Source organism: Denticeps clupeoides, unplaced genomic scaffold (assembly GCF_900700375.1).
Source record: "Denticeps clupeoides unplaced genomic scaffold, fDenClu1.1, whole genome shotgun sequence".
Lineage (NCBI taxonomy): Eukaryota > Metazoa > Chordata > Actinopteri > Clupeiformes > Denticipitidae > Denticeps > Denticeps clupeoides.
In genome coordinates this window covers 25,848-46,844 of record NW_021629734.1, presented here as the reverse complement: position 1 = coordinate 46,844, position 20,997 = coordinate 25,848, and the positions used below count along the sequence as shown (strand labels likewise).

Genomic DNA, 20,997 nt, shown 5'->3' with positions numbered 1-20,997 from the left:
CATGGTGGGACAACTTGTCCTGCTCCATTCGACTAGCTGAGACTACCACCACCTTTAAGATGCAGCTGAAAACCCACTTGTTCAAAAAGTATTTCAGACAAAGTCTGAACACGCGCACACACTCACAAAATAAAAAAATCGTCTAGCACTTAACAATTCCCTTGCATGTTCTATTCTTGACAAGTTAGGCCTTATAGTATGGAGGGTGGAGAGTGCCACAATACAATAAATATAATAAGCTCTCCATATTATCAGGGCTATTAGTTTTTAACTCAAATTCTATAGAAACAGAGTGAGAATTGCTGGTGTCTTCCTCTTGTAAGTCACTTTAGATAAAAGTGTCTGCCAAGTAAAGTAAAGTACAGTAAAGTAAAATAAATTAGTGTGTATATACATATATATTTTTCTTATATAATTGTACTATGGTGGGGTCTGTGTGAAACATTATTTCAATACACGGTGTACTGTGTTGTACTGACAATAAACCAAATTTGAATCTTGAATCGGGTTCAGAGTTGTGATGGTGGCTCATGAAGCATCGAACCACTTCCTTGACCACTAGGCCACCGCTGCCCCATAGATTTATATGTATAGATTTATATATTTATAGATTCTTACAGTGTATTTTTTATTCTCTTTTGCAAATATTGGTAAAGCAAACAAAAACATATTGTTCTTCTATCATCTTCTTCTCTTTATTATTATTATCGCGATTTCATTTTACAGTCTCAATATCTCACACAATTATCCACTGGGTGGATCAATCGAACATTCAGATTTTACAGTGGAAGCATTTTTCCACCGACACACGCGTCTAGCTGTGGGAATGTGGTTCTTCTGTTCAAACCAGTCCTGTAAGTTCATAAGAACAAGTCATTGTCCGGATTCACAATCATTTTACATGTGACAATCATTTCACTTTCTTTCTGATTCAACTCAAAGCTCCATGTACACACGACACTGGCCAGGTGTATAATTACACAACATTACAACAACAACAACATTTATTTCTTATATAGCCCAAAATCACATACAGTATGTCTCAATGGGCTTTGACAGGCCCTACAGATGACACCCCCCCACACTTGACCCTTCTGCACACAAGGAAAAACTCCACACAAAAAAAACTGTAGGAGAGAGAAAAAAAGAGAGGAAGAAACGTTGGGAAGGAGGGATACAGAGAGGGACCCCCTTCCAGGGTAGAGTGATAGAGAGAGGGACCCCCTTCCAGGGTAGAGTGAGCCTGCAAGTGGTGTCAGTGCAGGGTTGGATATGATATAATGAGTCCTACAGTTGTAGGGTTGGAGAAGTCCAGGATGTATTAAGTGTCATGGTCTAGATTACGTGTCCATAATGATGCTACTGTCCATTTGAAGATCCCTGAAGCTGTAGTTGTAACGGTGGTGGTGGCTGTGGTGACCCTCTGGTTTGTTTCATGTTTTGTCCTTGTAAAGCAGTTGTCAGGAACCAGGATTTATCTGCTGGTCTCTTCACTGGGGTCTGCCAGTAGTCTGGGTGCTTGATTCCGTGTCTCGGAGAAAAACAAACAGAAGCAGCGGCAGACGGTTGGACTGTACGACCGATACTGAATTATGTGGTATATTGGTGCTACAGTGGCCCGGTACCCTAACTAGGACAGCCTAACTGGTGAATTTAACTTTGTCTGTGTCTAACAGGGGGACTCTGTGATAAACTGGACTTTATAATTGACACTGCGTCAAAATCAAGTGAAATGAGGGTCTAGGACTTTAGCAAAAAGCCAGAGAAAACAGATAGGTTTTGAGATTGGAAGAGTCTCTGAGCAGGACACTTAACCCTGAGTTGCTCCAGAGGGGGACTGTCCCTGTAACTACTGATTGTAAGTCGAACATTCAGATTTTATAGTGGAAGCATTTTTCCACCGACACACACGTCTAGCTGTGGGAATGTGGTTCTTCTGTTCAAACCAGTCCTGTAAGTTCATAAGAACAAGTCATTGTACGGATTCACAATCATTTTACATGTGACAATCATTTCACTTTCTTTCTGAGTCAACTCAAAGCTCCATGTACACACAACACTGGCCAGGTGTATAATTACACAACATGAAGAGTCTCTGAGCAGGACACTTAACCCTGAGTTGCTCCAGAGGGGGACTGTCCCTGTAACTACTGATTGTAAGTCGCTCTGAATCGAACATTCAGATTTTATAGTGGAAGCATTTTTGTGGTACAGTTTTAGAGACTGTTGTCTCGGGACGTCCTTTTTAAGATAAGATAAGATCGACCTTTATTAGTCCTTTCCCACTTTATTAGTGGGAAATTGGATAGAAGAAAGGTAATAGCAGATATGCAGTATATATCTACACCTGTACAATGGGTAACTACCGTGGTGTGTCTGTGTGTGTGTGTTTGTCTGTGTGTGTGTGGTCAGCTGCGAGGTCTTTGTTATAGAGTCTCACAGCAGTTGGAAAAAAAGACCTTCTGAACCTCTCCTTCCCACATCATGGGTGCAGCAGCCTGCCACTGAAGGAGCTGCTCAGTGCTGTCAGAGTTTCCTGCATGGGGTGGGAGATGTTGTCCACCATTCTCCTGTCACTCACTACCTCCACTGGGTCCAGAGGGCATCCTAGAACAGAGCTGGCCCTCCGGATCAGCCTGTTCAGCCTCTTCCTGTCCCCAGCAGAGATGCTGTTGCCCCAGCAGACCACACCATAAAAGATGGCCGATGCCACTACAGAGTCATAAAAAGTCTTCAGCATTTTCCAGACGCCCTTATCCAGAGGGCCCTACAATCAGTAGTTACAGGGACAGTCCCCCCCTGGAGACACTCAGGGTTAAGTGTCTTGCTCAGGGACACAATGGTAGTAAGTGGGGTTTGAACCTGGGTCTTCTGGTTCGTAGGCGAGTGTGTTACCCCACTAGGCTACTAGCACCTATTTTCTTCCTAGCTAGCTCCACCCTCTTATCTATCCTTCTGTAATCTCTCTCTAAACTCTCCAAAGTATCTCCAAACTGTCCAAACTCTGAATTCTCTATCAAAAACCCCACAAAAGCAGTGACGTGACACAGCCGGGCAGCAAGGCTTCTGATGTCACCGATCTGGCTCCTCCCCTGAACGAAGCAAGAGTTGACATAATACAACATCCATTAAACACTTCATTGTGGCTTAATGTTATAATACTATGATGATAGATTTGACATAATACAACATAATACAATTTCTTAATTAAATCATCCTCAAAAAGTTTGAGAGCAAATACTTTCATCTTTTTAAAATTAAAAATGCCTGTAATGTCCAGAATGGGGGATTTAATCTACTTTAGGTGAAAGTGAAAATGATGTGATTGTCATTGTGAAACACTGCAGCACAGCCACTTCCTTACCTGCCAGCCCCCCTCATGGGTTAAATGCAGATGCCATTTCGCTGTGTTGCTGTGCTGGGGTGCTAGTAGCCTAGTGGGGTAACACACTCGCCTATGAACCAGAAGACCCAGGTTCAAACCCCACTTACTACCATTGTGTCCCTGACCAGGACACTTAACCCTGAGTGTCTCCAGGGGGGGACTGTCCCTGTCACTACTGATAAATGCTGTAAATGTAAAATAATGTAAATGTAAATGCTGCTTTCTCTTTCTTGTAGGTCACATGACTTTAGAGGAGGGCAGCAGGCAGTGGGCGGCTGCAGAACAAGATCATCAGGAATAAAACCAGAAATCCAGCAGCTTCCTGACAGTCAGACAGCAGACCAGAGTCTCGGGTAAGAACCTGCTCACCTCTAGATAATCTCTAGTTCGTTTTAATAAGCATGTGTGTGCTGCTTGTGTTCTGTAGGTATTTTGGAACCCCTTTTGTCTGCTTTTAATAAAACTCTTCATAGTTGGCAGCTATGGCAGGGGACATGAAGGGCAGGGTTCACCCCAGGCGGGGCTCAGCCATTGCACTCCGGCTGTGCTGACCCCAAATGTGGCAATCTCAACAGCATAATTTCTGGTAGTGGGGGACTGATTTTTTGGGGACGGTGGGCTGAAGGTCAATTTATAATTCTATTTATATAAATCTAACAACTGGGGAATCATACAAAAAGATTGACTTATTACAAGAATTATTTTATCATCTTCAACCTTTTCTGGGTTTTAGTGTTTCTCTTTATTTGTATAGAATTTTTATCCCAAAATGTATTCAGTGATAAAGAAATGTAAATATATTTTAAATATTCTTACAATGTATTTTTTATTTGCATTTGCATATGTTGGTAAAGCCAAAAAAACATATTGTTTTCCATCTTCTTCTTCTCTTTATTATTATTATCGTGATTTCATTTTACAGCCTCAAAATTTCACAAATTTATTCGGCTCATATCCACTGGGTGGATCAATCGAACATTCAGATTTTATAGTGGAAGCATTTTTCCACCGACACACACGTCTAGCTGTGTGAATGTGGTTCTTCTGTTCAAACCAGTCCTGTAAGTTCATAAGAACAAGTCATTGTCCGGATCATTTAAACCAAACCCGGCTTGTAGTGCATGCTGGGAGCCGTCAGCGATGAGAGCCATGCTTCGACAGAGGCGTGGCTTTCCTCCTGAGCTACCCAGAATGCACTGCAGATATATATATATATTAAACAGTTAAAATCACACTGGTCATATAATTCACCTGCTGATTAAAAAAAAGACTCTTAGTGATTGTAATTGTGAAACGCAGCACATCATAATAGAAATGCATCATATTACATCATATTGCCTGATGAGACATTTATAAATGTAATTTTTTAATAAAAGCATCTTCGTAAAGGCTAGTTGAGGGAATGTGGTTCTTCTAATCTGATTACATGCCTTTTTCCCCATGAACAATACTCATGTTAGTCCAGGTTCTAAAAGAAATATTGTTCTGTTGATACAGCTACATGCTGATATATTAACGCTACTTTTATTATTCTGTCACATGATGGCTTATTCTTAACTTTATCATGTGTCAATAATTATACCTTTATTATCTATCTGTTCTCCTTCTTTTGCGGCTCTGCTAAGCCCATCTGGAGTTTGTTCACAGACTTTCCTTTCTAGTTAATAAATTGCTCTATTATTATTTTTCTCTTCACCTGAATAAAGTTTCTTCTCTACAGGACACTGAGCTTCTATCATGGCCGCAGCTAAGGAGATGAAGCCACGTGCTGTTCCACAGGGCACCTGCTCATCTGGTCAGGGTGGAGACACTGATGAGATGGTGTGGGTCGGGTTCCTAGACTCTCTTCCTGTCATCGGCTCTGTTAAAAAGGCTGTGGAGTGGGTCCTGGCTCTGGGTGAAGGAGATCCCATGCTTGCTGCTGAGAAGCAGGAGAAGATGATGGTTGCACTGGGGCTGCAAAAGGAGACCAGTGGAAGAAGCTCTGCAAGATCATCTGGGTTCAGCTCAGCCGATGAAGGGGATGCAGGCGCGGACATGGCGGGAACTGACGCTGCAGTTCATGGTAAGGGAAAGACGGAGTGAGGTAGGGAAGGCAGGTGGTTCTGGCTCATGTTGGGCCCATTGTGGCCTGCAGACTCACCGTACAGAATCGTTAGACAGCAGGGTCAGCAACAGCGAGGGCGGTCAGGTAGAAGATCCAAGCAACGTGCATCCAGTCAACAAGGCGGGAATCCAAAGAGCGAAGGCCAGGAACGCAGGGGCTCTCACAGGCCACCAGACAGGCTGCCCCGCCCCTGCCTGCATTGATTGGACAAGTACGTCCGCGCAGTCAGATGAAAACAGAGATGTGGACATTTTGTCTTGCTAATGAAATAACTGAAGGGGTGAAATTATCGTACAGTATTTGATTTTTTAGATCACCGTGTCACTGTGTCCTGCGCTGCAGTGTCTCACATTGACAATCCAAAAAAATTTAAAATACGATAATTATTGTACGTTTGGAAACGTTGATGCGATGGTGGATGTGAGGATGAGTGTGTTCCCCCTGCTGGTGTGGTGGGTGAAGGAGAGCCGTGACAAGAAGGTGAATTTCAGTGTCTGTAAGGGGGACGTCTAGTTCTGCCCGTGTGAGACAGAGATGTCTCTCATGTCTCTCACTGATCATGTGTCGGTTCAAAAATGTAAATACTCTGATGTCTACATAGAAGAATAATCTACTGTTCTTACAGGTGTTCCACTCATCAGCCTGTCTTCTTACATAGAGAACATGGCGTCTAAAGGGAAGAAAGGATCCAGGTCTCAAAAAGCCGATCAACAGCAGAAGAAAATGATTGGAATTAAAAACATGATAGAGGAGGCGATTCACTGTATAGATCCAGACTTCCACATTGACGAGCAGCTTCTTAAAGACACTGGTGTACGTTCTGAAAGAGGAGAGCATGTGATCAACAACGATGTTCTTAAATTTCACAAAAAAATCGAGAACTTCCTGACAAACAGTTGTGATGTGGAGTGTCCCCTGGATAAAAGTATTCAGAATGATATCATGTATGAGATGGTGGCAGAGTTTGAACTAGATGAGCCGTACATCAATGTGAACTCTGTGATTTATAGAGTTTATTGTGGTGTGTTAAAATTCGCTCTGTTTAAGCTGCTGGAACCAAACCATTACATGATATTCAGCTCCTTCCCAGCAGTTCAGAACTGGATGAGAAAAATGCATAGAAGGACTGAAGAGGTGAACTGGAGAGATGAGGCCGACCGTATCATTACTAACATGAACGTCCACCAGGCTTATGTGGATCCTTTTGCGAAGGTGAAGTGGACTGGAAATTCACCTGACAACCTTAGAAAGTTTGAAGCTGCTAGACAAAGTGTAGCGGTCATGTACCAAGTCACATGTGGAACTTTTTACATATTCAGAATTCATCAGTGTAGATGTAGTTTCTGCTCTATTGGTTTCTAGTAACTACATTAAACAAAATAAAGGTGGGATTTTGTGTATTTGTCTTACTCGCTTACAAAGACATAATATGTTATCATTCACAAATCTAGTGATGGTCCAGCATTTTATCTTTGTGTACATGGGTTTGCATGCAACTGTGCAAGCAAGCAAGCAACATATAGTCAACAAAAAATACGGCACCGCCCACTCCCACATACACAGATGAGCAGATATGTAAAAGCACGACCTAACATTAAATAACTGGCTCCACCCACTCCCATGCCTACTAGTGAACAGATGTTTAAAAAAAATTACCTAACATGAAATAACTGTGGCTTTTTATGGCGAGCAGATGTTTAAAATTTCGACCTGTCACGATCCGGTCCGAAATGGGGGTTACTGTTGGGGGTTTAATTGTTGTCCTGTGTAATGTTCCCTAATCGTTTTCACCTGTGTTAATTGTATAAAGCTGCCCTGTTCGTTTCTGTTTGCTGTCAGGTCTTTGAAGTTATGTTCCGTGTTCACCAGTGTCTACGTCTCGGATGTCTCCCCTGTCCTGTAATTCACCATTAAACCCCTGTTCCGTGATGTCAGGTGAAAGCGTCCTTCATCCTTCGTTCCTCGTCACTCCTCGTCATCCTCTCCGTTCACCCGCCGCGTCATGCCCGCATGGACGTGACACGACCTTTCCGCCCTTTCCCAAGCCCACTGGTGAGCAGATGTTTAAAAGCACGACATAACATGAAATAACTGGCTCCACCCACTCCCACGTACACAGGTGAGCCTGATCCAGCGTTTCCCTGCCGACTGTAAGCTTTCTTATTAAATCTCTTCATTAAGTGTCTTAATTTGGTCAAACATCCTCAGTGTTCACACTTTACATCAGGTGACCAGAGAGACGATGTGAGAACTCATCTCAACTGTTACCAGATGACACTGAGACCTAAAAGAGGAGAAGATACAGTAGAGAAAATGTTTGGAATTGCATTTAAAAGTATAATAATTGAGTATATTTCAGAAATGAGAAATATCATTATGTCATGGTGTGGTAGTATCCTGGACACACGCTTCAAAACCAGAAGACCACAAAGTCCCAGGTTCAAAGCCCACTTGCTGTAAATGGCCAGCTGGTCTGTTTCAGAATTATGATCCAGAAGGGCCACCAAGGCCCTGTTCTCCTGTTTGGTGACGTCAAGTCTCGCTACTCACAGCTGGACAGTCAAACCACTTTGTTTATGCTCCATAAATATTTAATGCTTAACACACTATGGATTAATAATGTAGGCACATGGACATGAAGAAGAATTTCTACTTCCTGCCTTCTGAAGAGCGTCTCAGTGAGGTCCCTGCACCATGTTGTATGAATGCTCTGTCCAGCGCTGGTACCTCCACCTTCAGAAACATGTGTCTAGGTGGAGAACATCAGTGTTACTAGAAGTATGACTACAAAACTCCTCACTGTCATCTTTTCAGCCAAAACCTCATTCTCACCACCATGAAGATGATCACTCTGTGTGCTGGTCTTCTCACTGGTCGGTGGGAAGATTGTGCAGAACCTTCAAGACGGTAATGGCGCCGTCTATCCTACTGTTCTAGCTAATGTTTCTCCAACGCTACAACTGTAGGACTTATTATTATATCATCACCACCCTGCAATGACACCATTTGCAGGCTCACTCTACCCTGGAAGGGGGTCCCTCTCTGTATCACTCCTTCCCAACGTTTCTTCCTTTCTTTTTTTTCTCTCTCCTAGAGTTTTGCTCCTAGTACTCTCGCTGAGAGTAGATGATCTTCCAGGTAGATGATCTCTGCAAGCAACATTTAGATCCTTCATATTTGAATGCAGAGGATCTTGTTGCTGGTGTCATGAGAGTAGAAAACCTACATCTGCTGATGTTCTTCTCCATGCTCATCTGGCAGATCATCTTGTTCCTTTCCTGATTACTAGATTAGTAGATTAGTGGCTGCAGCATTCTGTACTAGCTGGAGTTTACTCATGCACCTACTAGAAAATCCAGACAATAATGCATTGCAGTAATCTAACCTTGATGTAATAATGCATGGACCAACTTTTCTGCATCATGCATTGAGATTCTTATTTTTGCAATATTTCTAAGATGAAAAAATGCTGTTCTAGTGATATTATCTACATGAGAATCGAATGAGAGACCTGCGTCGATGATGACACCTAGATCCTTTACTTCAGTACTTGGTGAGATAGAAAGTCTATCCAGAGTTATGATGTAGTCAGCCAGCTTATGTCTGGCTGCTTGAGGCCCAAGTATGAGATCTTCTGTCTTGTCAGGGTTTAACAGGAGAAAGTTGGTGAGCATCCACTGTCTAATGTCCTTCAGACAATTCTCTATTCTGTTCAGCTGCTGCCTCTGATCTGGCATTGCTGATAAATACAACTGTGTGTCGTCAGCATAGCAATGAAAGCTAATACCATGTTTGCGGATGACATTTACATTTAAATTTACATTTACGGCATTTGGCAGACGCCCTTATCCAGAGCAACTTACAACATGCTAAAGTTACCATCGATGAAGAGATCAATTCCGGTTCACTAGGACCCCAACTATGAATACATCTATTTTATTCACTCTGTTGTAGATTCTGTACACAAGTTCAACAACAAGAAAATTACAATTTAATCTAAATATTCTTTAAAGAGGAAGGTCTTGAGCTGTCGTTTGAAGGTGCCCAGTGACTGAGTTGTTCTGACCTCGAGGGGAAGTTCATTCCACCACCGAGGGGCCAAGACGGAGAAGAGTCTAGATGAATGTCTTCCTTTTACCTTCAGAGATGGAGGGACCAGGCGAGCAGTACTGGAGGCTCGGAGTATACGAGGTGCAGTGCGAGGTGTAATAAGGGCTGTGAGGTAGGATGGTGCTGCTCCATGTTTGGCTTTGTAGGCCAGCATCAGTATTTAGAACCTGATGCGTGCAGCTACTGGGAGCCAGTGAAGGGAACGTAGCAGAGGGGCGGTGTGGAGAACTTGGGAAGGTTGAAGATCAGTCGTGCTGCTGCATTTTGTATGAGTTGAAGAGGTCGGATGGTACATAGTGGTAGACCAGCTAGAAGGGAGTTGCAGTAGTCCAGTCGTGAGATAACTAAGGACTAAACCAGTAGTTGGGTGGCCTGGGTTGACAGGTAAGGGCGGATTCGTCTGATATTGTAGAGAAGGAATCTACATTTACATTTACATTTACAGCATTTATCAGACGCCCTTATCCAGAGCGACTTACAATCAGTAGTTACAGGGACAGTCTCCCTGGAGCAACTTAGGGTTAAGTGTCTTGCTCAGGGACACAATGGTAGTAAGTTGGATTTGAACCCGGGTCTTACTCACTAGGCTACTACCACCTTATAGGTGTCCAAATGTGGGTCAGGTCTTTCTGTCACGTCCATGCGGGCATGGCGCGGCGGGTGATCGGAGAGGAGGACGAAGAGTTGAGAAGGAGAGTTGGTTGTTGGTCTATTGTTACTCCAAGGTTGCGGCCTGTTGTAGAAGGAGAGAGCTGTGAGTTGTCCAGGTAAATAGCAAGATCCTGATGTGGTGAAGAATCTGAAAATTAGTTCAGTTTTGGTGGGATTGAGTTGGAGGTGATGGGCTGCCATCCAAGACGAGATGTCGGTTAGACATGCAGAGATTTTGGAAGCAGCATGTAGGTCAGAGGGAGGAAAGGAGTTGTGTGTCGTCAGCATAGCAGTGGTAGGATAATCCATGTGAGGAAATAACCTCACCAAGTTATCTCGTGTAGAGGGAGAAAAGGAGAGGACCTAGCACCGAGTCTTGAGGGACACCAGTGGAGAGTCTACTTGAGGTAGAGGTGGATCCTTTCAAAGTCATTTGGTAAGATCGCTCATCAAGGTAGGAAGCAAACCACTGCCTACACAACGTCACCTAAAGGTATCATGTATAGGGAAAAAAGTAACGGACCTAGGACAGAACCTTGTGGAACACCAAACTCTACTTTACTATGTGAAGACGAAACACCATTGATGTCCACAAACTGATATCGGTTGGTCAAATATGATCTGAACCATTCAAGAGCTGTTCCCTTAATCCCAATAACATTCTCTAACCTGGCAAGGAGAATAGCATGATCGATAGTGTCAAACGCTGCACTCAGATCAAGCAGGACAAGCAGCGAGATGCGTCCCTGATCAGAGGCCAACAGCAGGTCATTAACCACTTTAACCAGCGCTGTCTCAGTGCTATGATGAGGTCTAAATCCTGATTGATATACTTCATGGATGTTGTTACAGTCTAGGTATGCGCTCAGCTGCTGGGCTACGACTTTTTCTAAGATTTTTGATATAAACGGAAGGTTGGATATCGGTCTATAATTTGAAAGCTGACTGCGATTAAGATCCGGCTTTTTAATCAGGGGTCTAATGACTTCTACCTTGAACAAACTTTGGTTACTTCCTGGTATTTTTGGTGTTTCTGTTCTGTGTTTGTGCTGTGTTTGCTGGTGCCTGGTGATTACAAATTCAGCCAACCTGTTCCTGCTGTGGACAAACAAGACAAAAGGAGCCTTAGTCTCCTTTTTCGGGGCTGCGTTTGCCGGTTAGGGATCAGAATTCCCACACACATACGTTGTTAAGGATGCGGATGAATTAAAGATGCACAAATATTCTTTACGGGAGCAGCAGATGCAATACGACGCAGCCAAGTGGAGATCTGAACGTGACAACCGTGCTGTACGTGAGAAGGAGAATCTATTTGACCGCTGGTGTACGTCAGAACATGTTACAACCCACGAACAGTTGAGAGAGTTAATCCTATTGTTCCTGATGCTGTTGCTACCTATCTGCATGATCGACAGGTGACAAGCTGCTGTTTGTGCTGATCAGTATGCTCTGACACACAAAAGTGTCTTCGTCCCATTCTCTTCGTCTCCCTCACGCTGCATTCGCTTGCCACCTTTCAGTCCGAATTCCCGATAAATCTTCACCCTCCAAAGACCCTCGTGGGTGTTTTTATTGTCATGAGCCGGTAATTGCTGCATGTCCTCGGTTACAGAAAAAGAATTCAGCATCATCAAAATCACACCCAAGAAAGTTGGGCTGGTGCACACTTTAACTTTTGAAAACATTAACGATGAGGTTGATCCTGGCTATGAGCCTTTGGTTTTAAATGGAACGGTGTCTCTTACTGGCCGTGTGGAAGATGACGTTACTATTAAAATTCTGCGTGATACTGGTGCTGCACAATCATTCATTTTAGATTCGGCTTTCCCATTCTCTACAGAGAGTTGTTGTGATTCCGATGTGCTGGTGCAGGGAATTGAAATGGGGTTCACTAGAGTCCCATTGCACACTCTGCACTTAAAAGCGAGTTGGTCTGGGGGGTTTTTAGGGTTGCAGTTTGTTCTTGGCTTCCATTGAACTTCCAGTTCCGGAAGTACCGATGTAGACGTACCGATGTTGGTTACGGACGTGGACTCTAGTCTGGCTTCAGTCTTTTCTGCATGTGTCGTTACTCGAGCTCGTATCAAGATTACGTCGGGTTATGTGGTCCGACCCTTCGCCTGCGAGATCTGCACCTGCCTCTTCTGCGCATGCACCTGAGGCGATTTCCACATCTGGTGGTACTGCAGCTGCTGATGACATGCGGCTGAGTGTAGATAAAGAGTTGATTGCTGATGAACAGAAGACCAATTCTTCTCTGGCCCGGAGCCAGATTGTGGTTCCTGCTAAATTTAGAGGTCAGGTACTGGCCGTCAGGCACCACCATGACTTTGCTGGTCATTTGGGGGTAAATAAGACATACCACCGTATAATACGCCACTTCTTTTGGCCAGGTTTAAAATCTGATGTGGTTAAAACTGCCGGTCATGCCATCGCTGTCAGATAGCAGGAAAACCAAATCAGGTGATTCCCCCTGCTCCGCTCCGTCCCATCCCAGTCATTTCTGAGCCATTTGAGAGAATTATTTTAGATTTTGTAGGACCTTTGCCTAAGACAAAGTCTGGGCATTGATATTTGCTGACTATTATGTGTGCTGCAACACGCTATTCTGAAGCTGTCCCCTTACGTTCACGCAAGGCTAAACCTGTGTTACGAGCACTGATCCGGTTCTTTTCTACGTTTGGACTGCCAAAGGTAGTACAGACAGATCAGGGCTCTAACTTTCTATCACGCCTGTTTAAGAAAGTGAGTTGTCCATTAAGCATGTGGTGTCTAGTGCTTATCATCCAGAGTCTCAAGGAGCCTTGGAAAGGTTTCATCAGACGTTGAAGACCATGTTCCGTACGTACAGTGATGACACTAAAGAGTGGGATGATGGGTTGCCACTACTATTGTTCGCTGTTCGTGAAACACCCCAAGAACCACTAGGCTTTAGTCCTGCTGATTTGATCTTTGGTCACACCATCCGTGGCCCATTGAAGTTTTGCATGAGAAATGGGGGTCTCAGGGCAAAGATCATCCATGGAACATCCTTGATTATGTGAGTTCATTTCGTGAGTGGTTGCATCGAGCATGTGAGTGTGCACGCGAAGCTTTATCAAAATTATCTTTAATATTTATTAAAGATGAAGGGGCGTTATGATCGTAAGGCTGTGAGTCGGGAGTTCCAGCCTGGTGAAAAAGTGCTTGTGCTCTTGCCTGTTGTAGGATCTGCTTTACAGGCAAGGTTTTCTGGCCCTTATGAAGTTGTGTCTAAACTGAGTGAAACAGATTATGTCATTCGTACGCCTGATAGACGGCGTAAAAGTAGAGTGTGCCACATCAATATGCTCAAGTCGTATGTTACAGGGATGTGGAGAAAGTAGCTGCTGGGGCAGTTCCAGTTGCAGCCGTGTCCTTTGCTGTGACTCTGTGCTACAGTCCTGAGGAGGACGGCCTTACTCTGTGAGACGTTCCTGTGACTTGTGCCTGTCTCCAGAACTCTGAAATGGTCTCTGATCTGGACTCGTTTCTGTCACATCTCTCTGATCAGCATCAAATAAAAATGTAATAGGCCTCTTTCCTTATTTGTTTTCAGTGGTGCCATCTTGTTGTAATGTCCTGTGCCATAATATTGACTCCCATAAAGCAGCATGCATACCGCCTCAATCCCGCAAAGAGGGCTATGATGGCAGCTGAGGTGGCCTATCTTGCTGATCAAGTTCCAGTGCCTGGAGTTCTGGTTCCTAAACCAGATGGCACTCATCGGTTCTGCACTGACTAAAGCGAGTGCAGTCACTCCACACTGTGTTTGACCGGTTGTGTAAGGCTTCGCTCAACCTAAACTTGGCGAAGTGTGAGTTTGCTAAAGAAACTGTGAGTTATTTAGGTCAGGGACCAACTTGTTGTTTTTCTAAGAAGTTCTTGAAGCTTCAACTCAACTACAGTACCATCGAGAAGGAAGCCTTGGCGTTGTTGCTGTCATTGCAACATTTCGAAGTTTATGTGGAGTCGCCAATCAGCATCTTATGCGCTGGTCCTTATATTTACAAGGGTTTAATTTGGAGATTAGGTACAAAAGGGGCTCTGATAATGTTTTGGCGGAAGCCTTGTCACGCTCCTACCAATAAATGTTTTTTGATCAACAGTAAATGTTTTTTAGTGGTGGGGGTGTTACGTCCTACTATTTTTGGTGTGTTTCTGTTCTGGGTTTATGTTGTGTTTGCAGGTGCCTGGCGATAACAAATTCAGCCAACCGACAGAATAAAAAGAGCCTCAGTCTCCTTTTTCGGGGCTGCGCTTGCCGTGCCATCCACCCACCCACCTCCCTACCATTTCCCTTTTGCATCACTTCCGGTTTCCCCATCACTTCCCCTAGGAGAACAAGTTGTGTCGGCCGGCTTCGGTGTTTGTTTTCCCGTTTTGTTTGTCGTTATTCGTTGTAATTCATTTCGTATGGATTTCTTCTTTATTTATATATTTATTTGTTAATAAAGGGAGAGAGACCTGTGTTAAGTGGCGTTGCAAACAAGATTTCATATGGACTCGTGCCAATTCTGCTGCTTTTTCCTCATTGTCATGTAGGACAAGAAGTAGAGCTTTTTAGCCAGATGTGGGGAATGCCTCCACCCACTTTGACCACATATAGGGTTTTCCTTTCACACTTTATGTGAAGTGCATATCATGCATGATTGACAGTATTTTGAGTAAAAACAATGAAATCTTTTTGTGAACCTGTCACGTCCCCGTCTAGGGGTTGGGAAACATGACAACAAACAAGGAATGTGTGCAGTGCGAATACACAGATACCAGGACCAAGTGAAATAGTGTGCTTTTATTTACAGTGAGTAGTGAACAACCAACCAAACCTAAAGTGCTACATACAACAACTACACAACAATCCACAGGAAGACAACACACCATGAAAGGAGAGACTCTACAAATACACAACAAACCCACAACTAACCACACTAATCATTAACACACAACAAAGGCTTATCTGCAACTCTACAAGAATCCAAAACGCTCCTCTCACTTCCTCCTCCTCCAGCTCCACAACAATGAGCCCCGACTGGTGGTTGGAATGGTCCTAATGGGAAACACGCACAACACAGAGCACCCCAAACCATTCTACAGCCCAAAGGCCATAACAACCAATGAGCTGCAATAGCAGACACCATCCCTCCTTTTGACACATGATCCAATCCATGGGTCAATTGAACATAAATTGGCAACTTAGGCTACTGAAGTGAGTTAAGTGGAAGAAGCAGAGCTGGCCTGAATCAGAGTTAGAAGTGGTGAACGTGCTGCAGTCTTCGCAGCTGCATCTGCTAGTGCATTTAAGAGACCCTCCGTGTTTCCACAGGGTACCAAAGTCATGAACAACACCTCTAGCATAACATGAATCAGGGTCGATGGTGACAGTTTGTTTGCAGCTAAAGTGCGTGCATGCGTGAGAGCCGCCACCTCAGTAATCCACGCTGAGAAAACAAAAAAGAGATTTCAAGGTGGAGTGGGCATCACAGAATGCATTCCAAACACAAGAAGAACCATCAGGTAGGCGCAAAGCTGATCCATCCACAAAGAAAACAAAAATCAGGGTTATCAAGTGGACTGTCAAGAGGTCGGGCCTAGAGGAGCATGACAAAGAAACATCCAAATTGCATCCAAAACCCGTGTAGAAACACATCCTCCGTCATGCTGAAAATCCGAGGCTATTATAGCAGTAACTTTTCGTTTGGTACATTCACATGGACCGTGTAACAGTACATCCAACAGTGACTCCAATAGTAACTCCCAGATCTCTACATCACCGGCCAGGTCCAGATTTTCATCCAGCACCTGGTCCTACCTGCCAGACCTTCACAGTTTCCTTCTACACAGACTTACTAGTACCTTCCTCCACACAGCAACCTGCCAATAGGGAATAAGTAGCATCACTTCTCATTAACACTCATTATCAGCAGTAAAACAAATATAATTCATTTATGCACCTAATTTTTCTTTACTTAAAAAAGGCAAGTTGCCCCTCCCAAAAACAAACAAACAAACAAACAAAAAAACAAAAAAACTATGCATGAAATTTACATTTGGCAGACGCCCTGATCCATGTCACCATGGATGAAGTGATCAGTTCTGGTTCACCAGGACCCCCAACTATGAATACAATCTTTTTATTCACTCTGTTCTAGTTTCTATACAGAAGAAGGTTACAAGTTCATCTAAATCTTCTCTAAAGAGGAAGGTCTTGAGCTGCCGTGTGAAGGTGCTCAGTGACTGAGCTGGAAGTTCATTCCACCACCGAGGGGCCAAGATGGAGAAGAGTCTAGATGAGCGTCTTCCTTTTACCTTCAGAGATGGAGGGACCAGGCGAGCAGTACTGGAGGCTCGGAGTATACCAGGTGCAGTGTGAGGTGTAATAAGGGCTGTGAGGTAGGATGGTGCTGCTCCATGTTTGGCTTTGTAGGCCAGCATCAGTATTTAGAACCTGATGGTGCAGCTACTGGGAGCCAGTGGAGGGAACGTAGTAGAGGGGTGGTGTGGAGAACTTGGGAAGGTTGAAGATCAGTCGTGCTGCTGCATTTTGTATGAGTTGTAGAGGTCGAATAGAGGTAGACCAGCTAGAATGCATGCGTGAATGCATGAAAAATAAGCTACAGGACGCAGTGAATCACCATGTGGTCATATAGTCACATTCCTGGAGGGGTCGGACCAGCCTAATGTGGGTGGGGATTGCAGGGCCTGTTTAAAGCTAAGAGGACCTTCTCTGCATCAGGGTTTTTTTCCCCCAAACACTGCATGGGCGGTGGTGGCCAATTCAGGGGGGTCAGATGGAGAGAGAGCTGTAAATAAACAGATCTTAGACATAAAACAAAAAAAATCGGTCCAGTCAGTTGCATCACAACATGATTTTTACCAGTGAAACATGTAGGTAACAGTCAGGTAAAATAACCAAGAAAATGCTCTTGGTCTGGGTTCAGGGAAACAAAAAAGTTCTAACCAGAACAATGTCTTCATCTCAATGCTATCATTTAAATCATGAAAAAAATACAGCGTCATATTGGTCATCAAAATGCTGTGGCTGGAGCAACACAATAAAATAAAAGCCACAGTACAATATAAATGCTTTTTTTTATTTCACGCAGGCAAATCAGATGTTTTTTTTTTTTACACGGCTGCACTACAATCAACCATGAAAAAAACTATGACTTCTCAGAGGGAGCCGGATGTGTGGAATGTCTGGAGCTCCACCCCACTTCACCTTTTCAGTCCAATTGGGGATGTCCTTGGTGGACATGTCCTCCTCTGTGTTCAGGTCTCTCGCCACCGGGAATGCCAAATCCTCTTCTTCTGTGTTTGCCTGCTGCAAAAGAGTGAGTTGGGTCCTCTGGGTCAAATCTTTTTTGTCTTCCTTGACCTTTGCTTCAACCTGTCTGGCCTGGACGTGGTGCAGAACGTTAGCGAGACGCAAATGGATGTCGGTGTGAATTCTCTGATGAAATCATTCACGGCTCTGGACAGGGCTGCACCCCCTATATCTGCATTTGGGAGGTGCTCAGAAGAGTTCAGAAGATCTTCAGTTGTTCATGGTCTGCACACATACACAGGGGGGTCCATGGGGAGGGTTGAAGTTGAGGGTCCTGATTGTCCAGATGATGGTGAGCCAACTCGTAAGTGGCGCCTGAACGAGTCTTGGGAGGAGAGAATGGGTCAGCTGCTCTGATGGTGGGTTTCTCCTGTGGAGTTGAAGCAGTGACGTCATCGTGCTGTGGTGGTTTCTGTTGCTCCAGCAGGGGTCATGAGGGTTTTTAGGGCGGAAGGGTGGAGCTTCAGATTCCGGTCGGCCTGCGGGTCCAAGAGTTCTGCAAAAGGGGGATTGAAAGACACAAGAGCAGAGACAAACAGTGCAGCTGCTGGGAAATCGCCCTAAAATCAAATCAAAACCCAGAAAAAAGTGTAGCCACAAGCAAAGTGCACATACAACAGTACAAAATTCATGTAAAATTGCACAGTTTAGGTGTCATATATATATATTACTGCGCAGCAGCTTCACCAGCTGATCTTAAGTCATGCTGGAAAACTCCTCTGCTGCACATGCCTCAGGAAAGTGAACATGGGCGTAGTTTTCTGTGAATCCAAGCAGGTCTTGGAAGGTGATTTGTTCCAGGAACTGATATATGCCCACGCAGTTGGAGGGATCCATGCGTCCTCCATGTAGAAACTCACCACAGATGGCCACAACTTCATTCAGCTGCAGCATGTCTGCAGCCACCATCAGCTCCTGCACATTGTCCACGGTGACATCCACAGTTCCTGTGTAAATAAACTCCAACATTTTCTCCTCAGGCTCGACCCCAGATATTCTCTTCCTGACGGGCTTCGCCCATCGACCCCGGAAAAGAGTGTGGTGGAGTAGGGGCCACTGGCAGGACCAGCTTGTGAGACGCATCTTGTTCATCTGGGCCAGCAGGAGGCGCTCTTACACACATACATCAGAGGGGGAGAGAGAAGGTCTGCCCTCTCTCTCTCAGGACACATAAACCATTAGTGACACTTTTCCCATTTTTATTTCTCATATTTTACTGGTCTCATTCCCACAAGCTCTCGACTTTTTTAAAATTTCTTTTCTATATTATTATAATTTTTTGCGCACACAGCTTTACTCGATCTTGCTTTTGCTAAGAAAGCTCACAGATAACGAATCTCTAATTGAATCTTGTACTAATGGATCACAATTCTCTCGTTTTACGTTTTCTTTGTTGTTGCTCTCACCTTATTATCTCACAGATCATTTCCGATCTTGTTAAAAAGGCTCACACTCACGGGGAACCCGCTCTTATCTCGCACCCTTATTTCACACTCGATCTCCAAGATCGTTTGGTTCACACGACTTTAAAGTCAGTTCTTGCCCCCCAGGTCAGAGTACTCTGTTAACAAATAAGAAAAGTGACGCCCTTCACTTGGATCAATTCAGTTGACTACAGAATAAAGCAAATATGCAATTTCCCTTATCAATTTGGTTTTGGATTTATTAATCTTCTAGATTCTCCAGTTTTAATTAAATGTTTTAAGGTGTGGTGTTTTTAGCTCAAAAAAAAAAGGAAACTCCCGGCGGATTCGGCCAAGGACACTGACCGAAGTCCCAGTCACTCTGAAACTCTGAAAGGAGGTTTTGGAGATGGATCTTGGTGACCCAGGGTGATCAGCCCCTCCGGTCAGGTCCTGGCAGATTCACGTGGATCCTGTTCATGGCGCCAATTGTGGTGGGAATTGTCCCGTCTGGGGAGCTGCAAATGAAGAAAGTCAATTGAAGTTTTATTCAGCATGCGCATGGGGGGACTCGCAAGAAAAACTCCCCCCGTTAGTAAGTTCACAAGCCTAAGTGAACCTCCAATTCGCCTCTTGGATCCAGTAATTCAGGTATTAAATTGTCTTCTATGTCTCCTATGTATCAGGTTCTACGTTCTGTCTGTGTGGGAGGGGTTTTCAAGTAAGAATTTCATTGTGCTCTGTACGCTGTACAATAAACTTCAACCTCAACCTTGATTTGAAACTGATTAAAATAGTCACAACCATGGTGGCATGCCGAGGCAGATGAACGGAGACAATGAGACGAAACTAATGAATTACTGTGCTGCCCGGACCTCTGGAGACATGAATCTAGCTGAAGGTAAAGCCCCACGCTCTTCTACAGGGCATCTGCTCATCTGCCACTGAGATGGTGTGGGTTGGGTTCCTGGGCTCTGGTAAAGAGGCTGTGGAGTGGGTCCTGGCTCAGGGTGAAGGAGATCCCACCCTGACTGCTAAGAAGCTGGAGAAGATGATGGTTGCACTGGGGTTGCAAGAGGACACTTGCTCAGCAGATGAAGGAAAAGTTCTTCATATAGAAGGTGAGTTTCAGAGTCTGTAATGAAGACAGAAATACATCCGGTTGCTGTGATGACCACCTAGTGGGACCAAGTGGTGGTTCAATTGGAGTCATCAGTGCACAAGCTCTCCACTAATTCATCCTACAGAAGATCACTCAGATCTTCTTACAGATGTTCCACTCTTCAGACTGACTTCCTACATGGAGAACATGGGGTCTAAAGGAAAGAAGGGAATTGGACTGAAGCAGCAAAAACCACATCAGCAGGTCAAGAGCAGAATAATATGAGAACCCACCAAAAAAAAAGCTGAGGAGCTGATTCTAGCCTTGATGGAAGATGGCTACAAGATTCCATAGGTCTCGTTGGAAGTTACTCATCCATCTGACAAAGGTGAACATGTGATTAAGAAAAATGTAGTTTGCTTTCACAGCAATATTGAACGCGAGTACAGGGAAATGTCATTAATTGTCCCCTAGATGACAAGAAAGCAATCCATGACATGACAGTACGTGTAGAAACACCGTATCTGGACTCGAACGCAACTGTCTATGGTATCTACAGTGCAGCGCTAAAAACGAGTCTGTGGAAGGTCCTGTGTCCCACAGAAACAATTCGGTGAAACCCTACACCTGTAATTCAGCAGTGGAGAGAGAGAAGAGGAGACGAATAAAGAGGTGACCTGGAAAGTCGAGGCAGATCAAATCATTACAAACACGAGGTTTACATGGATCCTGTTGTGAAGGAGACGTGGATTTGTGAAAAACAAAATTAGTGGTGGATTTGTGAAAAAGCATTTACCAGAGGCCCTTATCCAGAGCGACTTACAATCAGTAGTGACAGGGACAGTCCCCCCCTGGAGACACTCATGGTTAAGTGTCCTGCTCAGGGACACGATG

The 20,997-nt window shown here is 44.3% G+C and overlaps 1 protein-coding gene across 2 annotated transcripts; it reads left to right on the top strand.

Annotated features, from left to right (window-relative positions):
- Positions 1–3,714: 3,714 nt before the first annotated feature.
- On the top strand, positions 3,715–7,308 carry LOC114773117 (uncharacterized). 2 transcript variants are annotated; one of them, XM_028965640.1, is made up of 3 exons: positions 3,715–3,738; positions 5,106–5,450; positions 6,118–7,308. In XM_028965640.1, exons 2-3 carry the CDS (start codon positions 5,123–5,125, stop codon positions 6,852–6,854), a joined length of 1,065 nt encoding a protein of 354 aa, XP_028821473.1. In that variant the 5' UTR covers positions 3,715–3,738; positions 5,106–5,122; the 3' UTR covers positions 6,855–7,308. The 2 variants fall into 2 exon arrangements, with proteins under 2 accessions (XP_028821473.1, XP_028821474.1); XM_028965641.1 differs by having other exon boundaries at positions 5,106–5,703.
- The last annotated feature ends 13,689 nt before the right edge of the window (positions 7,309–20,997 follow it).